Genomic DNA, 22,197 nt, shown 5'->3' with positions numbered 1-22,197 from the left:
AGTCACATTTGGATCAGATTAAAAGAGCAGCTTAAAGTCAATTCATCCAGACAGTTTAAACATCACTCATGTTTAAGGGCTACAAATACCTAAAGTTGATCTGCAATGCAACATGTCTAACACTAGAGGGACACCTCTTCCTATATTATTTCGGCTTGTCAAACTGTGGTCCACAAAGCCTCTGCAGCTGGGGTGTGGATAATACAGGAACAATTGTTTTGTTTTAATAAACAAACAACTGACTTTTTTGTTTTACTAAAATTCACTGTGGAGTTTGGGTGGGTGTTTTGCTTAAACTGTTCAAATAAATACAGGTTTTAAATCTTTTTAAGCTTTTTAAATGATTAATCCTGGAAAAGGTTCAAGAATCACTGAATTAGTCAGGGGTGCTGAAGGAGAATTCTTTATTGTCTTTATTATTCTGCTCTTTTGTGACTAATTTGACTATTTAAAAAAGGGAAATAGTCTTTTGCACTATACCGACAGTCACATATAAATTAATCCCAATGACTCGATGACCAGCGAGAATTTCTAAAGTAATTATGAAACAGCTTACTGGAAACTTTGTGAAGTAGAGTTTCTTGAACAGATCTTGATTCTGCCATAAAAACAATGCTGCCCCAGGTGGTAAAGGCAATCTTAAAGAAGAAGTACAAAATTAATTCAGATAATTGTATGAAAAAGTCCGATTCATGAAAGCTTCTATATAGCAACACAGATAAATTACCTAGATAAATTAATGATTTATTGTTTAAACTCAGAGAGTCAGTGTATCCAACGTTAAAGGGCAGTAAAGGGCTCGTCCTACAATAAAACTCAGCGTTTGTTTAAAAGGAGACAGGAAAGACCCAGTTCTTGAGCAAATGGCCCAATTTCCCAGGTTTTAAACTAAACAACCCTCTGCATGGGTTTATTCACTACAAGCAGAACATTTAAATTTATGCAACAATCCTGTAACAAACAAATTCCATTATGGTGTCTAAAGAATTTACATTTTACAGATTTTTAATAACATTTTAAACAACAGTAAGTCAGCCAATCACATAGTAGAAACTCAGAGGATTTAGGCATGCAGACATGGTCAGCACAATCTGCCGAAATTCAAAGAGAGTCTTAAAATAGTGAAGAAAAGTGGCTTTGAATGTGGCATGGTTGTTGCTGCCAACATGGCTCTGCTGCAACATTTAGATGGATGGGTGGAAATTTAGTTTAAACAACAAGCACAAAAGCGTGGATCCATCCTGTTGTGTATCAATGATTCAGGTCGACGCTGATGGTGTAATGATGTTAGGGATCTTTTCTTGGCACACTTTGAACCCTTTAGTACCATTTGAGCATTATTTAAATGTCACAGCCTACCTGAGTACTTATGCTGACTGTGTCCGTCCCATTATCGCCACAGTCTAACCATTTTCTGATGGCTGATGCAGGATAACGTGCTGCATCACAAAGCTTAAATTATCTCAAACTGATTTAGTATGCATGACAATAAGTTCAATGTACTCAAATGGCCTCCACAGTCACCAGATCTCAGTACGATAGAGCACTTTTAGTATTTGTTGGAATGGGATATATGGATGTGCAGCCAACAAATCAGCAGCAACTGTGAGATGCTATCGTACCAATATGGACTAAAATCTCTGAGGAATGTTTCCAGGACATTACTGAATCGATGCCATGAAGAATGAAGAGTTAAGGCAGTTTTTAATGCAGACGGGGGGGGGGGGGGGGGGGGGGGTACAACCCAGTAACACAAGGTGTACCTAATATAGTGAGCAGTGAGAGTGCATTCCATGTCAACTCATGTGAGTTCTAAATCTAAAGGCCTGATTCTTCGAAGACGTAGTCTAAATCTGATTAATGTATTCTATTAAGCTACTTTTAAATTGTTATTGACGAAAAAAGGGGGGGTTTTTGCCTCTAATTTTGGGTTCATGTTACCAAATCATGGTGGATGCAGTCACCATGCATGATTAAAATGTGTAAGGAGGCTAAAAAGAAACCTGCAGCCACTTTGTTTATTTAATCTGTTCATGTTTTTGGTGGCTAAGAGCTGTAACACATCTCTTAGCCACATCACACATTTCACAGACTCTCCCTCCTGTCTGTAAGCTTACTCTGTAAATATTCACACAACTTTATGAAGCTGTTTGAGTTTTGGCTGGCACAGACTTTCTGGATACAACAAGCAAGTACAATAGCACAGCTGTTCCTGTCTGAGTGTAGCTCTGCCTATCATTATCTCAGGATGCACTGTAGCATGGAGTCCTTGGAAGTCCCCCTTAGCACTGAGTCAATACCAGCAATTACAAAGAACAAGGGAGTGAAGTGATAACAGATAGGTAGAAGTCTGGAAGATACGCCTGCAAAGCGAGTCATAGCTTCCTGATGAAGTCCACTTAACACAGGTAACTCTCTTTCACGAACATGCGCATGTACACCCTGCCTTCCCAACTCCAGCAATAGAAGTGAGTGCTATTTATAGTCATATGCTTGTTTTTCAAAAGTGAATAATTACCCTTAATGACTAAAAGATTCAAAGTCCACATTTCACTTGTGTACAAAGAGCAAATATATAATATCTTTAATGTCCGTGTCCAAGAGGCCCAGAAGAAAGAAAGATGAAGCGATAACTAAGCCACTCACGTTGCTGTGAACATATGCACCTGGCTTACCTCACCACAATATTTCCCAGGCTTCTTGGCTTCACCTCCTGCATGTTATCATCGATCACTGTGACTAGAGGAAAGGGAAAAGAGTGCATTTCAAATTCAGAGGTGGTTCTATCCCCCCGCTGGCAAACTGGAAGCGCAAAAAGCTTAAACGTAAGACAGGGAATTACAATCAGAAGACACACTTTTGCCCTGATATCCCTCACGCTGTAATCGTGGGGGTAACACACTGAATACAAAGAGGTCATTTCTTACCATTGTAACCTGGAACCGGTTTGCCAGCTTGGCCTGCAGGTGGCGTGAGTGAGTTTCCCAGACCGATACAACTGGAAGTAATAGCTGAGCCAGTTTCTAACAGGATACAAAGAAACACAAGGATTCATGAAAAATTCATTAGTGAGGCACAAAGTTTTAGCCAAACCACAAGAGTTCTGGATATGTGGTGTAATGTAACTGTTTTACTGTCCTATATGAAAACCCTTTCATGGGGCACTGATCAAAAGAGTCCGTGTGGCGTTGTGTTGCCTCTGTGAGCAGCGTTAACCTACATTGAACTAAAGTATGACAGCTCCTATGGGCTCTCCCCGACTCCACCACACAACTATGCTCCATTAACGGCAAAGACTTGCCTGGCAGGCCTGTTAGCCCACCCACCGAAGGAATAACAGAATCAATCCAGCTCAGTGGGGAAGATTACATCAGAAATCACACAGCAGCAGGCAAGCCCAGCATCTTTGCAGAAATAGTCCTCCCTTTTAAGTTGGTGGTTGAACATCAGTCTCCCGGCATAAATACGAGAACAAAGTCCGCCTTCGTGTCTTCATTCTCACTGGCAGAGAATTTGCTTAAGTTCAGCTCGTGTTTCAGTAAAAATGCACACAACAGGTAACAGACAACACAGTTATTTCTATCATTTTCATCCGTCCATGTAAATGTTTTTTATTTTTATTTTATCTCTTTATACATGCTGTTTGCACAAAGGGCAAGAATAATCTTACAGAAGTTTAAGGAACTTATTATATTTTCTCTTTTTCCCCCCGGTCATACAGGCAGACACACACACACTTAGAGTTTTGGAAAATGTTCTACATAGTTTTTTCATACACTTCCAACTGCAAATCTGTTTGTGAGGGGCAGCCAATCAGAACAAAGTTTGCTAGTGCTATAGTCACACAAGGGAATATAGTGGCTGGAGACTGCAGCGTGACCATTTGCGATCAGGACAGTAATTTAACGACAAAATTACATTAGCACTCGGAAATCTTGCACAATACTTCCATTTGAGTCAAGTCCAATTTTTCCATGAAGCAGACTGCAGATGAGTTGCACTCATCAGTACCGACTGCACAGACTGATTGTAATGTGTTGGGAATCTGCCAGCATTTATAAATAAGATGGAGATTATTTGCAAACCCTCCCTAATCTCGAACCGCAACCTGTGCAGTCACCACGCTATTGAAAGTGATTGCCCAGGAGCTTTTGGGTGCTGCATGCTCAACATCTTGGTGACCAATCACCAGCCAACCAACAATTTTGCCTAGCCACAAGGAGGTTGGCTTTCTACATCGATTGAGCAGCTAAAAGGAAAGGACCTCAAACCGCTTCGTCTGACAGTGGATGGAGCTGCGGACAGTACCAAAGCCCAGTATTATTTAAACAGTTAATCAAGCAAAGCTACTCTAGTAGAGTCCAAGAATATATTAGGTCCCATTTAAATTTGGCATTTTAGTGCCAACCAGAGCCTGGGCTTATTGGACCACTTTACAAATAAGGGGTTGCTAAAATGCCTCATATTTCCCATGACGAATATGTAAATGGTTGCACAAGCTGCTTCACAAGGTAATGAGCCTACTCTATAGGAAGTGCACGTGGTATAAATATGATGCTTGTATCATACATATTTGATGGTCGTTAACATGCAAATGAATGCAGACAGGTACTGTAAAACCAAATCGGATCATGTCTTGAGCGGGGGAGGAGGGTAGAGCTGGTGGCAGAAATGTCTCGTCTTCTGAGGGAGCAAAAGGAAAATGGCAAAATATTCAAATCTGCAGGCCCGCTATGCAAATGACAAAATCAGACACACCCCCTCATTAAAGCCAGAGGGAAAACTACATTAACAGAGGACTTCGCATGGGTTACACATAGGGCTGCTCGATTATGGCAAAAATGATAATCACGATTATTTTCACTGAAATTGAGATCTCGATTATTTGACGATATTTATTTAACCCTTTAAGACCTACTATAGAACCAAGTCCACCAGAGCTTATATTATTTTTTTACATGTTGTAGTGCCATTTGTGGGAGTATTTCAAGTTGCTAAATAACTGTTATAGCCCATATTTTAATAATATGTATGCATTAAGTCCATAGTAACTACATTAATTGCAAAAAAGTGCAATAAACTACAAAAAAATTGAAAATCGTTTTTGTTTTGTTTACATATATTTCTACTTGGAGAAATTTAAGAGGTTTATCCCTCAAAACTTTAAATACAAAAAAGTTGCAAAAAATAGTTTACAACAACAGGAAACTTATTGTGAGTGTCTTCATAGTTTTATTTTGGAGATACAGCAATTTTTATATACTGCAGGAAAAACAAAAAAAAACAATCCTATGATGCAAATTTGCAAAGAAAACAGCAGGTGCATCAAAATAAACTATTTCCAGCAGTGCAATTCGAGTTCTAAGCATCCCAGAAACTATTCAGAAAAGTCAAATATGACCAGTATAGGCTTTTAAGGCCTACAAGTAAAAAACTACATTTCCGCGAAAATGACGTCACTTCCGGTTTCGGCCAGGAAATGGCGGACATGCGACAGTTCGCGCTGACGTCTGTTTCACTGTGCGAAGTGTTACGAACAGCTGATCGGATCGGCAAAGCCTGTTTCTGGAATATTATGTTTTTGTTCCTGCAAGCGCTTTTTATGCAATTTTTGCAAAGCTTTATGTGGAAGGAAACCGTGACCGAGGACAAGCTGATGGCATCAGATGTAAGTACAACTCCTCCGGTTTCATATGCAAAACAAATTATTGCGCTAGCTTACACGGTTCAGGTTCTACAGGGATTTAAAAATAGTTACGCAAAACGGAGCGTGCTGCTCTGACTGGCTTTAAAGGGTTAACAATGACTTTAAAAAATAATATAAAATAGTGTGCAACACCACTGAAGTTTTTTTTACCTCTTTTCAACCAGCGGCAGTCACTCTCCTCTCCAAATAACTTCTGCTTAGCTTTCCGAGCTTCCCTCGGGTCCTCTTAATCAGCGGTCTCCAACCTTTTTTGCGCCACGGATGGTTTATGCCCGACAATATTTTCATGGACCGGCCTTTAAGGTGTCGCGGATAAATGAGGGAGTGGCTAATAATCGGCTCAGTCATTTTTAATGATCGTTGAAAGCCCAGATCGTAATCGTGATTAAAATTAGATTAATTGAGCAGCCCTAGTTACACACCTGTGTGAATGAACATGAAAGACTGGGCGGGAGCGGGAACCTCTTCGCCAAAATGACTTTACATCCAGAGGTAATGGTGCCCTGTGGTGTTTTCTTGTAAACAAGCAAAATTCTGTTTACATTCAGCACATCTCATCAAAATGCACCGTGTGACTCTATGACATGTGAACAACAAGACTGAGCATGCAAAAGCTGCATTCATGTTCATGTTTACATGACACCAGTCACATAACCTTGGCTAGGGTCCTGCAGCAAGTCTTACATTACAGTCAGCTGTTCATCGTTGGAATAATGTGAATCATCTCACAAGACGTTCAGAGAGATAGAAGTAAATATGTTGGCATGCACATCCCCAAAGATCTCAATTGGTCTGCCATCACCTGCTCCCCCCTAAAGACAATACAATGCCTGCATTTCCTACGGAGACTGAGAGCCACCAATCCTTACCACTGCAGCTTTACCAGATCACTGCAAGGTCTGGGTTCGCAAGGTCAGCAGAAAAGAAAACCTTACATGTGGTTTTACAAGTGTCCACAAACCCCATCAACTCCAAACACAGGCTGTTGACCCTAATTGCTTCAGATGGAAGCTTCTGCAGCTCATCTGAATCCCTGAACCCGTTTTTTCACATCACAACGTAGCTCTAGAAGATCTTGGGGGAATGTTGAAACATGACACACTGGCATGGATCAGGACAAAAGTAGCTCTGTATCTTTCTGAGATGTGAATTTGATCTAGTATATAATAAAGTTCCCTCTGCTACTAATCGAAACAGGTGCAGGCAGACAGAGCCGCTTCCAACATCCAGCACAGCAGGTTTCAAAGGGAGGAGGCTGCAGTTGGTTGAGAGGGGGGGATTAAGTTAGCAAATTATGATGGAGCAAAGGAGGGGGAGGGTGTCGGGGGATCTTTGGCGGAACACATAACACAACCCCTGTGGCCTCTGAACTGGCAACCTCGCTCATCAGTGACAAGTTAGCCACTCTCTGCAGGGTTCAAAACCCATCACTGACAGCGGGTAACAGCACTCACTGCCAATGATTTATTTTTTTTAAGTATTACACCTTACAGGGGGGGATTCAGGTTGACCCACCTGGTAACTGATTTTAACGTGTTAGCATTTATAAATCAGATGGCAGTTATTTAAACACCTTTCCCAACATGTCTGAGAGTGACTGCTGTCATCGTTTGGAGACAACGACGGCACAATAGAGAACAGCTACAATAGTGTGATGAGACATCACCTGTTGACCAGTCAACCCCATTTGATTTCTCTTCAGTTCTGCTGACCGTTACACCTTGCACTGCAAAATCCACACACTTTTAATCGGACTAAGAGATGAGAGTATGCACCATTTGGTGTTTCAAGATCCGTGCTGATACTCTTCTAATGCTCTAATGTTTTATGTCATTTAGTATGTTGTGAAAAACAGAAGTTAACTTTTCTGTGCAAAATAAATAAATAATTGAACAGAAACGCAGAATTATTACAAAGTTAGATGATAAAAAACAGCTGATCGCATGTAATCATAATAGATTCCAATAATATTCTTTTCGCTTTGAATATTAAACCAATACTGACAATCAGCCAATATCAGAATTTCAGTCTGAACCAGGAGGATGCAGTAAGGGTCGTTTACAAGCTCTACTGGATTGCACGTCGATTAGGGCTCGACACAGCTACTGAACCATGTCAGCTTGAGTGGAGTGTTTAAACCTGGCTGTTTACAGCAGGAGCCAGAGCTCGCTGGCGGCGATCCAGGCACAGCCAGTAAATTCAACACTCAAATGAAAAGAGACATTATAATTGGACCTCAGCATTAAACAAGCCATACAGGAAATCAGAAGTGGCTGTGCCGCTTTCAGCCGTGAAATCAAAGATTTATAAAGCAAAGATTTCTCAATAATTGCTTCCATCACTAAAACACGGGTGCTTGTATTTCCACGTGAGGCAAGATGAGAAATTTTCCAACAGCTGATTCAGAGCTTTACTAAAATCTCCAAGGTTTTCTTCATCCTTCAGATCTCAGTGGTCTGCTATATGTGAAAAAACCCTTCTGAAACCTTGACCGGAGCACTTTGACTTACAAAAGCTGGATATATTTTGAGGATACTGCATGCTACTCCAGACGCTAAACTGTTTCACCTAACATTACTCACACTCATTTTTCAACCCATTAATATCTGATGCAATAGGAAAGAAAGATATACTTCCTTTCAAAGTACAAAAGCTGCAATCAAGTAAGTGTTGTGGATGTACTTACAATGTATTTTTTATGACTACCCTGATAAAATCATCTAGGTCGAATTGCTAGAGCACCAACTTCTTCACACTTTGTGCTCCTCTCTGAAGCTGGGAAGGAGGATGTGTACTCACTATTGTGAATGAAGTTGGGCCGATAGTATCTTTGCTTTGCAGTAGACACTGTATGTAATTAAAACTTTGCTTTGGTCTGCAGACAACATAAGACAAAGGTTTTAATTCCATGCTTTATCATCTATTTGACTCCAAATACACCATGATGTACAAAACGAACACCGTGTTTTATTTAATGGCTGAAACTAGCAACTGAAACTGTAAAACTCATTTCAAATGTGTTTACTGAGGTGTTACATGAGCCTTAGTGTGCCTGCACTAATATCCAGTTATGTTTTTTCTTTTTTTTCCTGTCATCCTTATTAACCTGCTCCCTGCATGCGTATAAACCCAGAGAAACATGGAGGCTCTCTCTTAAGTTTCCAAGCACGTCCACATTAGTTTCACTTTTCAGAAACAGAAGTTGCGTCTACTGTTACAGTATGTACAGTCTGCAGGGTTAAAAGCACAGGCAGATGTGTCTGTGTGACGGCAACAAGTGAAATTATAAATGTTCAAATTATAAATGTTCAAATAACCCACCACCAGTGCAGAAGGACAACTCTCTTCCTCCACCAGTGAGGAAGAGAGTGCAGACAGGGTGGAGACAAGTGTCAAGGGGGGGATTTGTGACGGTGGGTGTGGAAGGATAGTAGAGAGACCTGCGACGTACAGCTTGAGACAGTGGCACTGACAGAAAGACAGGAGGTGGAGCTGAAGATGTTCAAGCTTTCATTGAGAGTTAACAGACGGGACAAGATTTGAAATGAGTATATCAGCGGGACGGCTCAGGGTGAGCGGTCCGGAGACACAGTTAGAGGAGAGGCAGGGCTGAGGTGCTTTGGACTTGTGCAGAGAAAGGATGCTGAAGATGGAGCTGCCAGGCAGGATGGTAAGTGGAATGGTTCTTATATCGTGCTTTTCTACTCTAACTCAGCACTCAAAGCATGTTGAGCACATTTTCTTAACTACAAGGTTAATTCAGCCAATCACACACATTCTATACCTAAACACTTTGTTTAACATTCACACTTCAATGGATGCATCAGGGGAAACTCTGGGTATTATGTATGGGTAGTGTGTTGTCCAGGGATAATTCGGCATGCAGACTAGCGGTGCTGGGAAGTGAACCACCAACCTTCCTACTTCCCGAGTACCAAGAAAAGAGGAAGTTCATGGATGCAGTTAAGGACTGCATTCAGAGGGCTAGTGTGACAGAAGAGGATGCTAAGTATAGGGCAAGATGGAGGCAGATGATCTGCTATGGCGACCCCTAAAAGGAAACACACGAACAGAGACGAAGAGCAACACAGCACCAGTAGGTTTCTGTAAGTTTTGGGAGCTAAAATACTTTCCTGAGAACTTTTTTTGTGGAGAAACACAGAGTTCTTTCAAAGGTTTTCAGTCCCCAGGGAAAGTTCCTGAGGTGTGGAAACACAACACAGCAAAAGATATCCACTTACACCTCTATACCCTGTGGCTCACCCAAACAAAAATGATTAAAACATCTATCCTGCTTACCTAAAAAAATATTTTTGACAGCCTGACATTTTCACAGCATGCATCACATTCGAGGCGTTTTATTGAATACTTCAGGAGACAGCCATTACCCCAAAAACTTGACTGCACGCACGCACGCACGCACGCACGCACGCACGCACGCACGCACGCACGCACGCACCTTCAAAAGGGTCACCATTTCATCCCGTAAGGTAACATGTCCAAAATGTTCGGCTCAAGACATCTTTATTGAGCTCAAACTGACAAAATACTGGCATTGCTATTATTCTAGTCACATTGTGCGGGGGAGTTTAAATATGCTGCATTCGAAAGGTAGACAGCATGGGCTGAGGCTGAGTAAATGCTAGAAGAAGTTAAAACATCTGGGGGCTGGAGCTGAGCACACGCACACATACACATACATACATACTGATACTGCTGGGCTGTCTATGTGCTTGTCTGACACAGCTTGGCATCAGTCTATCTCAGCTCCCACCTCAGTCTTTTCCTTTTCACTATCCCTCTGTACACAAACAAATCAATCTTCTTTCGACCTGTTGGAGATGAGCTCCGCCAGTGAGAGAGCCATTTTCAGTGTGATGAATGGGCTGAGGGAGGGGGAGGGATGCTGGAGGACACGTTGGTAGAGCGGAATGGGAGATTTGGTGGCGCCATTTCAGCTGAGAAGGTGCAATCGAAGTGCCGAGCTCATTACCAGCAGCTTGGAGAGAAACTGCTGTTCAGGAAAAACAAAGATGATCCTGCACTCCGTTTCGTCTCTGTAACTACTCGAGTGGCATATTAGTTTGCAAAAACAAAGGATATAACACCCTTCTCCATGCTTCTACTCTGTCTTTAGGGCTTACATGGAAAACAGGCAACAAGGACTTGAGTGAAACAAAAGGATGGGTGGCAGTGTCTAGTCTGATGTTACAATATGAAACCTGAAAACCCAGGGGAGACCAAAACACTCGTAACTCAAGTGCAATCTTGTAGCATTAATGAAAATAGATGAAATGCTGATTTAATAAATCTAAAATAAAACTACATGGGAGGTGAGTATACCTCAGAGGGGGCAACTGTTGGCAGGAAAACCGCTCTAAAAAGTCTCCCTATACACCATCTGCTCAGCAGCAAATGACAGCACAGGCAAAGGTGAGTAAATATAGTGGGGCATGTGAACACACTTCTACAGGGGGGAAAAAATGCAAAACAAAAAAAAACAAAAAAAAAAAAACACACTCATTTAAAATTTAAAATTTGGCTACTCTCTTTGTAATTGTTCTCACTACTTTAGATCACTTCCATAGAAAGCATAAAAAATGAAAACAGTTTCTAGATCACAAAAACTGAAAGTGTAGAAGTGTCTTAAGCCTGCCTATTTTAATGACCAGCAGGGGGCGCCGGCACAGGGCTACAATGACTACTATTGGAAAATGGCGATCAGCTTCCTCACTCTCTGGACTCAGTTAACACCTTCCTGAGTGTTTTATGGGCTTGTCATTTCAGGTTATATTGAAAAAACTTTAAGCTACCTTTAATTACTCTTTACTGTAATTATGTTCATTATTAGTGTCAGAAAGTTACATTATCTCAGGGTATTCTCGTTGACTGGTAGCTTGTCAATGACAAGTCGACAACCAGGAAGGAGCAGCAGCAGATGGCTACTCCTCCCTCGGCCTGGTTCCACCACAGGTTTCTTCCTGTTAAAAGGGAGTTTTTCCATCCCACTGTCGCAAAGAGCTTGCTCAAAAGGAGTATTTTGATTGTTGGGTTATTGTAGGGTCTATACCTTAAATTATAAGGCATCTTGAGGCAACTGTTGTTGTGATTTGGCACTATGTAAATAAAACTGAATTGAAATTGTTCTGCTCTAGAGTCCATCCAGAAGAGGACAGACTCACTGGAGAGGCAGCTGAATATTATTACTCTGTTATTTATTCATTACAAACTACTTTTCAAAAATATATGTATTTACAGAGAAAAACCTTATGAATGCCATCAAATCTTTTGAAACTCATGTGCCAACACCACCCGGCATAATTAGAACCTCAATCTCAAGAAAACACAGCACACTGAAAGAGATCCACCATGCATTAGAAATACACAAGTTTGCTTCTTATTTATTTATTTATTAATTGGAAGATTTACAGAACTTTGCTTGGGTCTCCATCAATTTGAGGTGCAGAGTTAATAAGAAAGCGAATAGTAATCTTCAAATAAACTGTGACAACCATTATTAGTCATTATTATTCTCTTTCAATGCCCTAAAAGTTCCCAAAAGGATTATATAAATCAGGTAAAAAGCTTACATATTTGCTGATATACTGTGATGGTAAAATCAAGTTTGAGGGAAGCCAATTAACTGCACTTGTGACTTCAGATGCACCTGATGCCAATTAACCTTCTTCATTATAAATGCTAAACTTAGATACTGGCACAAGTAAACAATAAAACAGTGAAAAGTAATTAAGTAACAGTATGTTCCTTCATTTGTCAGACATTTGTGAAAGGTATGTAAGGAGATCAAATCTTACTTACAGCCCTACAGCAGCAGCTGTAACATGTAAATAAGCACTGCATGAGTCATGTGCAGTAAACAGCAATCCTGAGAGACAAAGCTCAGAGAGTGCTTTCTGTACAACAACACATATGCACAGTCATATTTGAAGTTGTCCTGTTCCTGTGTTGTTGCTGGGGTAACTTAGTTGAGAGCTTAAAAAAAGGCGACCCAAGGTCAATGTAAAAGAGGCTGATGTGTAGGAGCATGAGAACAGAGAGAAAGAAAATAGATTGCAAGCTCCTTCGCCAGACAATGAAATACGCCCTTTTTTCCCCACATCGTTTTTCTTCATAATAAATGTTTCAGCTCTTCCTACACAAAGTCAAGAATCTATCTACCTTGTAAAAAAACGGTTGTGAAAGAGAAACACCATGAAATTTCACGAATAATGCTTTTGAGGGAGACTGCAGAGATGCACGCGCTGATACGAAATGGGTGCAGTTGTAAAAGACGTGGCAGCATTTGCTCTCAGAACGAGTGCAAAACAAGTCTTGCTACAAAGCGGTGGGATTAGTTCTGCTGTGGTGGACAGTGCAGACTTTACTGGTCAGACACACCATCACTGGCAACTGAAGAGTAAAGTACAGGCAGTTAGCATAGGCTTTGTTAGCTAAGCCTTTTGGGTTGAGCTGAAAGTTGAAATTATAGGTGAATGAAGAAAAGTTAAGAAAGGAAGCAAAATGCATGAGGAAGAGCATGCTGCAGGAGCTGCAAAAGCTTGCTGAGCTGCATACAAAAGACATGCATGAAAACCAGGATGAGAAATTGCAAACAGCATGCACACATCTCATTTACAGCTCTTCAAGGGGCAATTTCATCTCATCAGCTAAAAACACTGCCTCCCTTATCACTTCTCAGACAGCGCGGCTCGTTCGCTCAGAGCTAAGTTTATGCATACAAATGCACTACTTAACTTGCTAATGAAAGACCCCCATCTTGTGCCTTAAAAACCTCAGCAGACAACAATGCTTTGGAATGAATGCCAAGCGAATTCCCGGGTTGGAGAGCTGATGACAGCGGCTTCCGGTAAACAACGAGGTAACACAAACGTGGCACCTCAGCTCTCTGAGATGTAATTACAGGAGCCACGACATCTGCGCTACTGTCTCTGCTGCACTGTAATGAGACCAAGTGAGCGACAGTGGGAAGGGGGGGGGGGGGGGGGGGGGCTTGCTTGTTGTTGAATGACATGAGGTACAAAGCTAAGGCTTTCCATGCTTTTCCCAAAGGAGGGCAAGAGCAGGATGACATGATTCAGGAACAATTTACTGAAAAGAAATGTATTCTTATTTAGGATACAAGAAGACACTGAGGGACTGGCCTATCTGCAAGAGGTATGGGGAGGAATATCAACCGTGTGAGGCAAAGGGATGGCGCTGTTTTGCAATTCCAGTTTTCATCGGGCTGGCCAAAATGAAGCGTCACAGATGTAGCGCTCCATGGATTTTACAAGTAAAGCTAATTTTCTCAAATGTGGCATAGCAAAAGCTTTAAATAATTACCAAAATATATGTTGTGCTTTAAAGAGCAATTGGGAACTATGTAGAAAAATGGCTGTAATTCTTAAACAGTTTTAATATTTTTGTTAAATCCAGTGAATTAAGGCTGAAAGTCTGCACACATCATGAGTCTGATTTAACATTCTTGATGATGTGCAGAGGCAATGTTGAAAAACACTTCTGCAGTGCTGAAGTCAGTTTTCAGATCCCTGCCACCAATTAGCCAATCCAAAGCTGAAGTGTGGAACACTCGAGGGAAATGTGTTGAAGGAAGAACTTTGGATTGATCCATTAATAAATCCCCAAAGCTTTGAAACTGTGCGTCATGCAAATTCAAATTCAAATTTTATTTGTCACGTACACAGTCATACACAGTACGATATGTAGTGAAATGCTTGGACAACTGCTCGTGACCTAAAGAAAACAAAAAAGGAAAAGGCTATGAATAAGATAGGAAATAAATATGAAAAATTAAAAAGGGTAAATTTAACTAGGAAGGAATAAAATATAAATTAAGGTTAAAAATGAAATAACTGTACAACACAAATTAGAATGAAGGGTAAATTTAACTGGGAAAGAATAAGATAAAATATATAAATTAAAGTTGAAAATAAAATAACTGTACAACAAAATACACAATACACAATATAGAACTATATAAGAATGTATGAAGAAATCTAAATATAAATAAATATATACACAATAACAGCAGCTAGGGCTGCTCGATTATGGCAAAAATGATAATCACGATTATTTTCACTGAAATTGAGATCACGATTATTTGACGATATTTATTTAACCCTTTAAGACCTACTATAGAACCAAGTCCACCAGAGCTTATATTATTTATTTTTTTTTACATGCTGTAGTGCCATTTGTGGGAGCATTTCAAGTTGCTATACATCAATACAACTGTTATAGCCCATATTTTAATAATATGTATGCATTAAGTCCATAGTAATTACATAAATTGCAAAAAAGTGCAATAAACTACAAAAAAAAATTGAAAATCGCTTTTGTTTTGTTTACATATATTTCTACTTGGAGAAGTTTAAGAGGTTTATCCCTCAAAACTTTACAATAAAGTTGCAAAAAATAGTTTCCCACCACAGGAAATTTATTTTGAGTGTCTTCATAGTTTTATTTTGGAGATACAGCAATTTTTATATACTGCAGGAAAAACAAAAAATCCTATGATGCAAATTTGCAAAGAAAACAGCAGGTGCATCATTTTACTGTGGGAAGTGTTACGAACAGCTGATAGGAACGGCAAAGCGTGTTTCTGGAATATTATGTTTTTGTTCCTGCAAGCGCTTTTTATGCAGTTTTTGCAAAGCTATATGTGGAAGGAAACCGTGACCGAGGACAAGCTGATGGCATAAGATGTAAGCACAACTCCTCCGGTTTCATATGCAAAACAAATTATTGCGCTAGCTTACACGGTTCAGGTTCTACAGGGATTTAAAAATAGTTACGCAAAACGGAGCGTGCTGCTCTGACCGGCTTTAAAGGGTTAACAATGACTTTAAAAAAATAATATAAAATAGTGTGCAACACCACTGAAGTTTTTTTTTTTTAACTCTCTTTTCAACCAACGGCAGTCACTCTCCAAATAACTTCTGCTTAGCTTTCCGAGCTTCCCTCGGGTCCTCTTAATCAGCGGTCTCCAACCTTTTTTGCGCCACGGACGGTTTATGCCCGACAATATTTTCACAGACCGGCCTTTAAGGTGTCGCGGATAAATGAGGGAGGGGCTAATAATCGGCTCAGTCATTTTTAATGATCGTTGAAAGCCCAGATTGTAATCGTGATTAAAATTCGATTAATTGAGCGGCCCTAACAGCAGCTGTACAAGTATTAACCGGAAATGAAGAATATAGTGACCAGTGTTGTGCAAAAACAATGTCCAGAATGTCCAGTGTGTGTGTAAGAACCATATGTGTGGGTCAGTACTGTGTGGTGGTGTGATTGAGAGACCGTATCGCCTGCGGGAAGAAGCTCCTCCTCAGTCTCTCTGTGTTGGTCTTCAGGGAGCGGAATCGCTTTCCTGACCTCAACAGAGAGAACAGTCTGTTGTTGGGAGGCTGAGGTCCTTCACGATCTTCCTGGCCTTGGTCCAGCACCGCCTGCTGTAGATTGAGTGCAGGTCAGGGAGCTCGGAGCGGATGGTGCGCTCAGCTGATCGCACAACCCTCTGTAGAGCTCGTCTGTCCTGCATGGTGCTGTTCCCGAACCAGGTTAAGATGTTTCCCGCCAGGATGCTCTCTATGGTGCACGAGTAAAAGTTCCTGAGCACCTTGGAGGGCAGTTGGAAGTCTCTCAAGCGTCTGAGGTGGTAGAGACGCTGTCGGGCCTTTTCACCACGGTGTTGATGTGACAGGACCATGACAGGTCCTGCGTGATGTGAACTCCGAGGTATTTGAAGCTGTCCACTCTCTCCACTGGGCACTCGTTGATGACGGGGGTCTGGTAGTTCCTCTCCTGCTTAGTGCTGAAGTCCACTATCAGCTCCTTTGTCTTACTGACGTTTAGAAGGAGGTTGTTCCTCTAGCACCAGTTCTCTAGATTCCTAATCTCCTTCAGGTAGGCCGTCTCGTTGTTATCAGAGATCAGGCCCACCACGACGGTGTCGTCAGCAAACTTGATGATGGTGGTGGAGCTGGTAGTGGCCACACAGTCATATGTGTACAAAGAGTACAGCAGGGGGCTCAGAACACACCCCTGGGGGGCTCCAGTGCTGAGAGTGGTGGAGGCTGAGACATGTCCGCCCATCCTTACTGCCTGTGGTCTGCCAGTTAGGAAGTTGGAGATCCACTGACACATAGATGAGCTGAGTCCCAGATGCTCCAGCTTGGTGGTGAGTGTGGAGGGAATTATGGTGTTAAATGCAGAGCTGTAGTCTATGAAGAGCATTTTAACATAATTCCCCCTTCTAGTGTCCAAGTGAGTGAGTGATGTGTGGAGGAGATGAGAGATGGCATCGTCTGTGGAACGATTTGGACGGTAAGCGAACTGTAGTGGGTCCAGTGTGTCTGGTAGTGAAGAAATGATGAAGTCTCTGACCAGGCGTTCAAAGCACTTCATCACTACTGAGGTGAGGGCTACAGGGCGATAGTCATTGAGAGAAGCAGGGTGGGGTTTCTTCGGGACAGGAACAATGATGGACTCTTTGAAGCATGTGGGGATCACCGACTGAGATAAAGAGATGTTGAATATCTCAGTGAACACAGGAGCTAGCTGGTATGCGCAGTCTCTGAGGATACGACCTGGGATGCCGTCTGGTCCTGCTGCTTTCCTGGTGTTCACTCTTTTGAAGGCTCTCCTTACTTCATGCTCGGAGATGACGAGCACGTTTCCGGTGCTGGCAGTATCTTCCTGTCTGCAGCCATTACCGCCGCTAACACTAGCATTGTTGGAGACCTTAGCTGCAGCCTCGAAGCGAGCATAGAAAGTGTTCAGCTCGTCTGCCGGAGTCACGGCCGCGTTCGTCATACCGGTTGTTGGTGCTTTATAGTCCGTTATTGTCCTTAGTCCCCGCCACAGGCTCCTAGAGTCACTCTGTTGGAGTTGTGACTCTAGTTTCCTCCCGTAGCGCTGCTTCGCCTCTTTCACCGCCCTCCGCACGTTATATGACGCGGCTTTGTACGGGTCCATGTCCCCCGTCATGAGTCCCGTGTTGTAGGCAGCGGTGCGGGATCTCAGAGCGTTGCGGATGGTTTTATCCACCCACGGCTTCGTCGGAGCTGTTTCTGAACATGCCCCAGTCTGCGTCATCGAGTGCGTCCTGTAACGCGGCCACCGATTGATCCGTCCAGCGCGCGACCTTCCTCTGAACCGGAACTTCCTGTTTCAGCCTTTGTTTGTATTTTGGCATGAGGAAGATGGCGGCGTGATCAGATTTGCCAAACGGAGGGCGGGATTGTGCCTTGTAGCCGTCCTTGACCGTAGTGTAGCAGTGGTCCAGTGTCCTTTCACCCCTGGTGGGGCAGGTGATGTGTTGATAAAAGTTCGGCGCTGCGCGTTTGAGGTTGGCGCTATTAAAGTCCCCCGTCACAATAAGCGCAGCGTCCCGGTGTTGTGTCTGGTGCTGTGTGAGTGCCTCATGCAGCTCGCATAAGGCGGTGACCGTGTCCGCTTGTGGTGGAATATAAACGGCACTTACAATGGCCGATGTAAATTCCCGAGGTAGATAAAAAGGACGACACATGATGGGCACGGCCAAAGTGTAGTGGAGGGGGGGGGAAAAAAAAAAACTGTTTAAACTTCATTTTGGACCAAATTTCCAAATGTTCAGATTTTACTGATGGTTGTATACATGCATTTTTACTGTTAATAACCACTGATATTAAAGGTATTACTCTCTTCCTATCATTTAAGACAGAAGATTCAAAGTAACCACCTAAATAATTGTGGTTAATTGTCTTAATTTCTCATTTCCCCGCCATATTAACTTGGGCCCATGAGTTAATAATCTCATCATCTGCTCTATTCCAGGATAAACCCCTTCAGATGCACCATCTCATTTACATGTGGTGCTCAAAACTGACTAATCTGTGGCTATGCAATAACATCTCCCACCAGGGTCGTGAGAAGAACTTGCAAGAAATTAATAAGAGCACAGATATTGGTTTAGCCTGGCTATTAAAACATATTAAAGACAAGCTTTTGCATAATTTATGGAAACTTATGAATCTATGTGAACACCCCATATGTGATTGTTAAACATCCAACTCAAAAACTTTGGACATAGCTACAGTCAAATGTCCTGCAATTTAAGAAAACACCAGCAAATAGACCATGCAAAACAAACAAACACACAAACAAAAACAAAAAAAATGGGAAAAAAATGATGTAAATAGAAAAAAAATGTTGCCAAAAAAAAAAAAAAAAAGCCAGGTATCACCAACTCACTCAATGAATGTCAAATCTTCTACAAAGCAGTGAAGAAAACTTGTTAAAATAATTGTAGTAAAACATTCAACACCCCAAGCTATCATTCTATTATATTCTCATACCATTTCAAACCTATTACAGGCTAATGCATGGGTGTCAAACAGAGCCCACTGGTCAGAACTGGCCAGTCAGGTGCAATGGCTTTGTACAAAAGTGTGAACATTTCAAAGGAGGATGAGGGGTCTTTTTTTTCCTCTTACTGTCTTCTTACTGAAAAACACATTACCGACAGCCTGCCTTACTACTAGGCAGCAGCAACATGGTTAACGGAACCGGCATGGTTCAATTCAATTAAATTTCATGGTTGTGTGTTGGTCCTTTGCAGAGCCTGCGCACAGCTTTGCAGACTGTCATCTAGGCGTTTACCGTCGCTAGCATGTAACAACCAACCAGTCTGTGGACCACTCTTGCTTTTGCTGTTGCTGCTTCCACTGCAGAGAAGACCAGAGTTATAACATAAAAAAGAGCAGAAGTGAAACTGAATGTTTAAAACAATGAAAACTGTCCACTGGGGCCACCGTCCAAGTGTCTCAGGCTGCTTTTTTCATCCCTGATGCTTTTTTTTTTTTTTTTTTTTTTTTTTTTAAATAAATGTCATCTCAGGCTGTTCTGCAAGTGGATCGCTCACTAAATGTGAACTATGAACTACTGATATGTTCTTAACAGTAAAAGGTTATTATTCAGAGGTTTTACTGGTCCAGCCTACGTGATATTTAACTGAGTTGTATACAGACCATAAACATAAATGAGTAATATGTGCCACAAAAAGGTTACAAACCACTCTAATAATAAAATATCCATGAAGACTCTCAGATATCCTGATTTAAATTAACACAGCAGAGTAAAATATCCCTGTTGAACCGTTAGGTAAAGATTCTTTATTAACCTTTGATCCAGCCGAGCACTCTTTCTCTTTTCCAACAGCAAGTGCTGGCATGCTAAAAGCTTATTTTATTATGCGTTTTCAATAAGGTTGCCTAAAACTGCCCTTCGCTATCTTACTGAGAAGAGGAGGATGTTTAGAGTCCACTGCTGTGCCAGCAAAGCATTCGGCAAAAGCCGTGGGGAGACATTTCTCAATTCTACAAATTTATTTGACATGACAGATACTTTGAGGAGGTCCAGTTCACTTTTGAGATAATTTCATTCTGTTTGCGAAAGCATCTGCCGTCTGTCAGACTGAGTCGAAGAAACAAAGACAAACAGAGAGAGAAAGCCAGACAGAGTCAGGACAATCTAAAAACACCACTACTGTGGGTCCATCCGTCACCACTCACTGGTGAAGCAGCCAAAACCTGCCAACTGGAAACACATATTTGTTGCCAGGCAACACCAGTGACATCAGCAACCTCCATCATCAACTCCCTCCACCCTCACCAATGGCACTTGGGTCTTAAAATAGCACTTAGATTATTATCAGGCTTCAAAATGGCAGACATTTGCTCATATGAACATAAGGAGAAGTGAGCTGGGGTTGCCAGCCGCGTCAGATGGCCTAAACTATGATATACATTAGGTGGGTGGGGGTGAGTAAGGGGTGTTCATTCATTTTCCAATATCTGTATATATGTGAAAGCAGCATAAAAACAACCAAAATAAAGGTTAGGTGTTAAAAAAAAAAAAAAGCAGCGTGGTGCCATGTCTGGTTGAAACAGGATGAGTCAGCGCATGACAGAGGGAGGCTGAAAAATAATTGAGTCCACTGCAAATGATTCAGAAAACTAATCTCATCTGCACTATAAGTACTCCAGAGAGAAAAGTAATCACAAGGTCAAATTAGTCAAACTCGAGCTTGTTAGCACAATTAGATATTCGCAGCAAAGAAGATTTAAATTTAGTGTTGCATGCAAGTCCGGAGAAAATGTCTGAGATAAAGTCCTGCTTGTAAAAGTTTTTAAATCCAGAGGCCGCAGACGTGTCTTAAACATGCTACATCCAGCATTTTTAAAGCATCATCGGCTTCCAAGGAGCCAGACTTTCTTGTAAAGTGGTCTTGAGCAACAATTCTCCACGCTTACTGACGGGCTTTCAAAGCTTTTCACTGGCTGCTTTTTTACTCGTTTTCAGTCCAGTCCTTGTACCTGACCATTTCACAGGAAGATTTTTTTGTTAAGCCACTTAACACTGACCCATATAACATTTAAACATCAAAAAGGTCTGCCCAAGGCAAGTGTCTTGCCCAAGGACACATCGACCGAGACTGTCGGAGTCGGGGCTCGAACCGGCAACCTTCCGATTACAAGACGAACGCCCAACTCTTGAGCCACGATCGCACCCAACTAAAGGTATAAACCACTGTTGTGTCTACAAATAACAAACAACTTAGCAAAGAACTCATTTTAAATTGTATCTTTAGACCTTTATTGCTAGCAGCCTATCACAAAAATTGACGTTTTCAATTCTTTAGTTGAAACTATGAAAAAATGTCAAAGATAACACAGTCTGACAAGTATAAAATAGTTTTGTGCCAATAAGGTAATTCCCACAGACATATTGGTTGAAAGACTTGGCATTTCTCAACATGGTGTGTAGTGTGTCCATAAAAAACTGAGATTAGATCAGTAGATTAGGTAAGTGGAGGACAAAGAAGTTGCAGTTTTTCAAGACACTGAGAAATTTAGTTCAGCTTTTGGCACAGCCCTCCACAACAGTCACAGTTTCTAATGTGGCCACCTTGGAAAAAGTATGAACCACTTTATTACCCTGAAAAGTATTACTCTCTCCACACAGAAAGGCCCCAGGTGGCTTTGAACCCAGAACCTTCTTGCTGTGATGTAACAGCACAAACCATGAGATCAGCGTATGTACAAATGATCCTTAGAAAAAGGTCCAAATCTAAGGTTCATTGGATAAAGGTTTAAAGGAGTTTGTGCCGATGACCAAGTTGTCCCCTTACTCCAGAGACTGTGATTTTATGAGTGGAACTCACCTAAACCCCAACTGGTCGCGGCAGATGACCACCCCGCCCTGAGGCTGGTTGTGAGGGAGGCTTCTTCCTGTTAAAAGAGAGTTTTTCCTTTCCACTGTTGCCAAAGCACTTGCTCATACGATTACTGGGGTTTTCTCGGTTTTCTTTATATTATTGTAGGCTCTATACCTTTCAATAAAAGGCGTCTTGAGGCAACTGTTGTTGTGATTTGCTGCTATATAAATAAAACTGAAAATGAATTGAAACTTTATCATAGTTAATCAACGTT

General features: G+C 41.6%; 1 protein-coding gene across 1 annotated transcript in view; it reads right to left on the bottom strand.

Moving 5' to 3' along the window:
• Positions 1–576: 576 nt before the first annotated feature.
• The window catches only part of acss3 (acyl-CoA synthetase short chain family member 3), a 48,784-nt gene continuing 27,163 nt past the window's right edge, over positions 577–22,197 (bottom strand). The window contains exons 9-11 of the mRNA XM_026146552.1: positions 2,928–3,023; positions 2,676–2,739; positions 577–638 (exon numbers count right to left, since the gene is read on the bottom strand). Of these exons, the coding sequence (XP_026002337.1) occupies positions 2,724–2,739; positions 2,928–3,023 (112 nt within the window). The 3' untranslated portion in view covers positions 577–638; positions 2,676–2,723. The remainder of the gene's footprint in view (positions 639–2,675; positions 2,740–2,927; positions 3,024–22,197) is intronic.

Source organism: Astatotilapia calliptera, chromosome 17, assembly GCF_900246225.1.
Source record: "Astatotilapia calliptera chromosome 17, fAstCal1.2, whole genome shotgun sequence".
Taxonomy (NCBI): Eukaryota; Metazoa; Chordata; class Actinopteri; order Cichliformes; family Cichlidae; genus Astatotilapia; species Astatotilapia calliptera.
The sequence above is the reverse complement of the archived record's forward strand: the minus strand, read 5'-3'. Positions and strand labels throughout refer to the sequence as shown.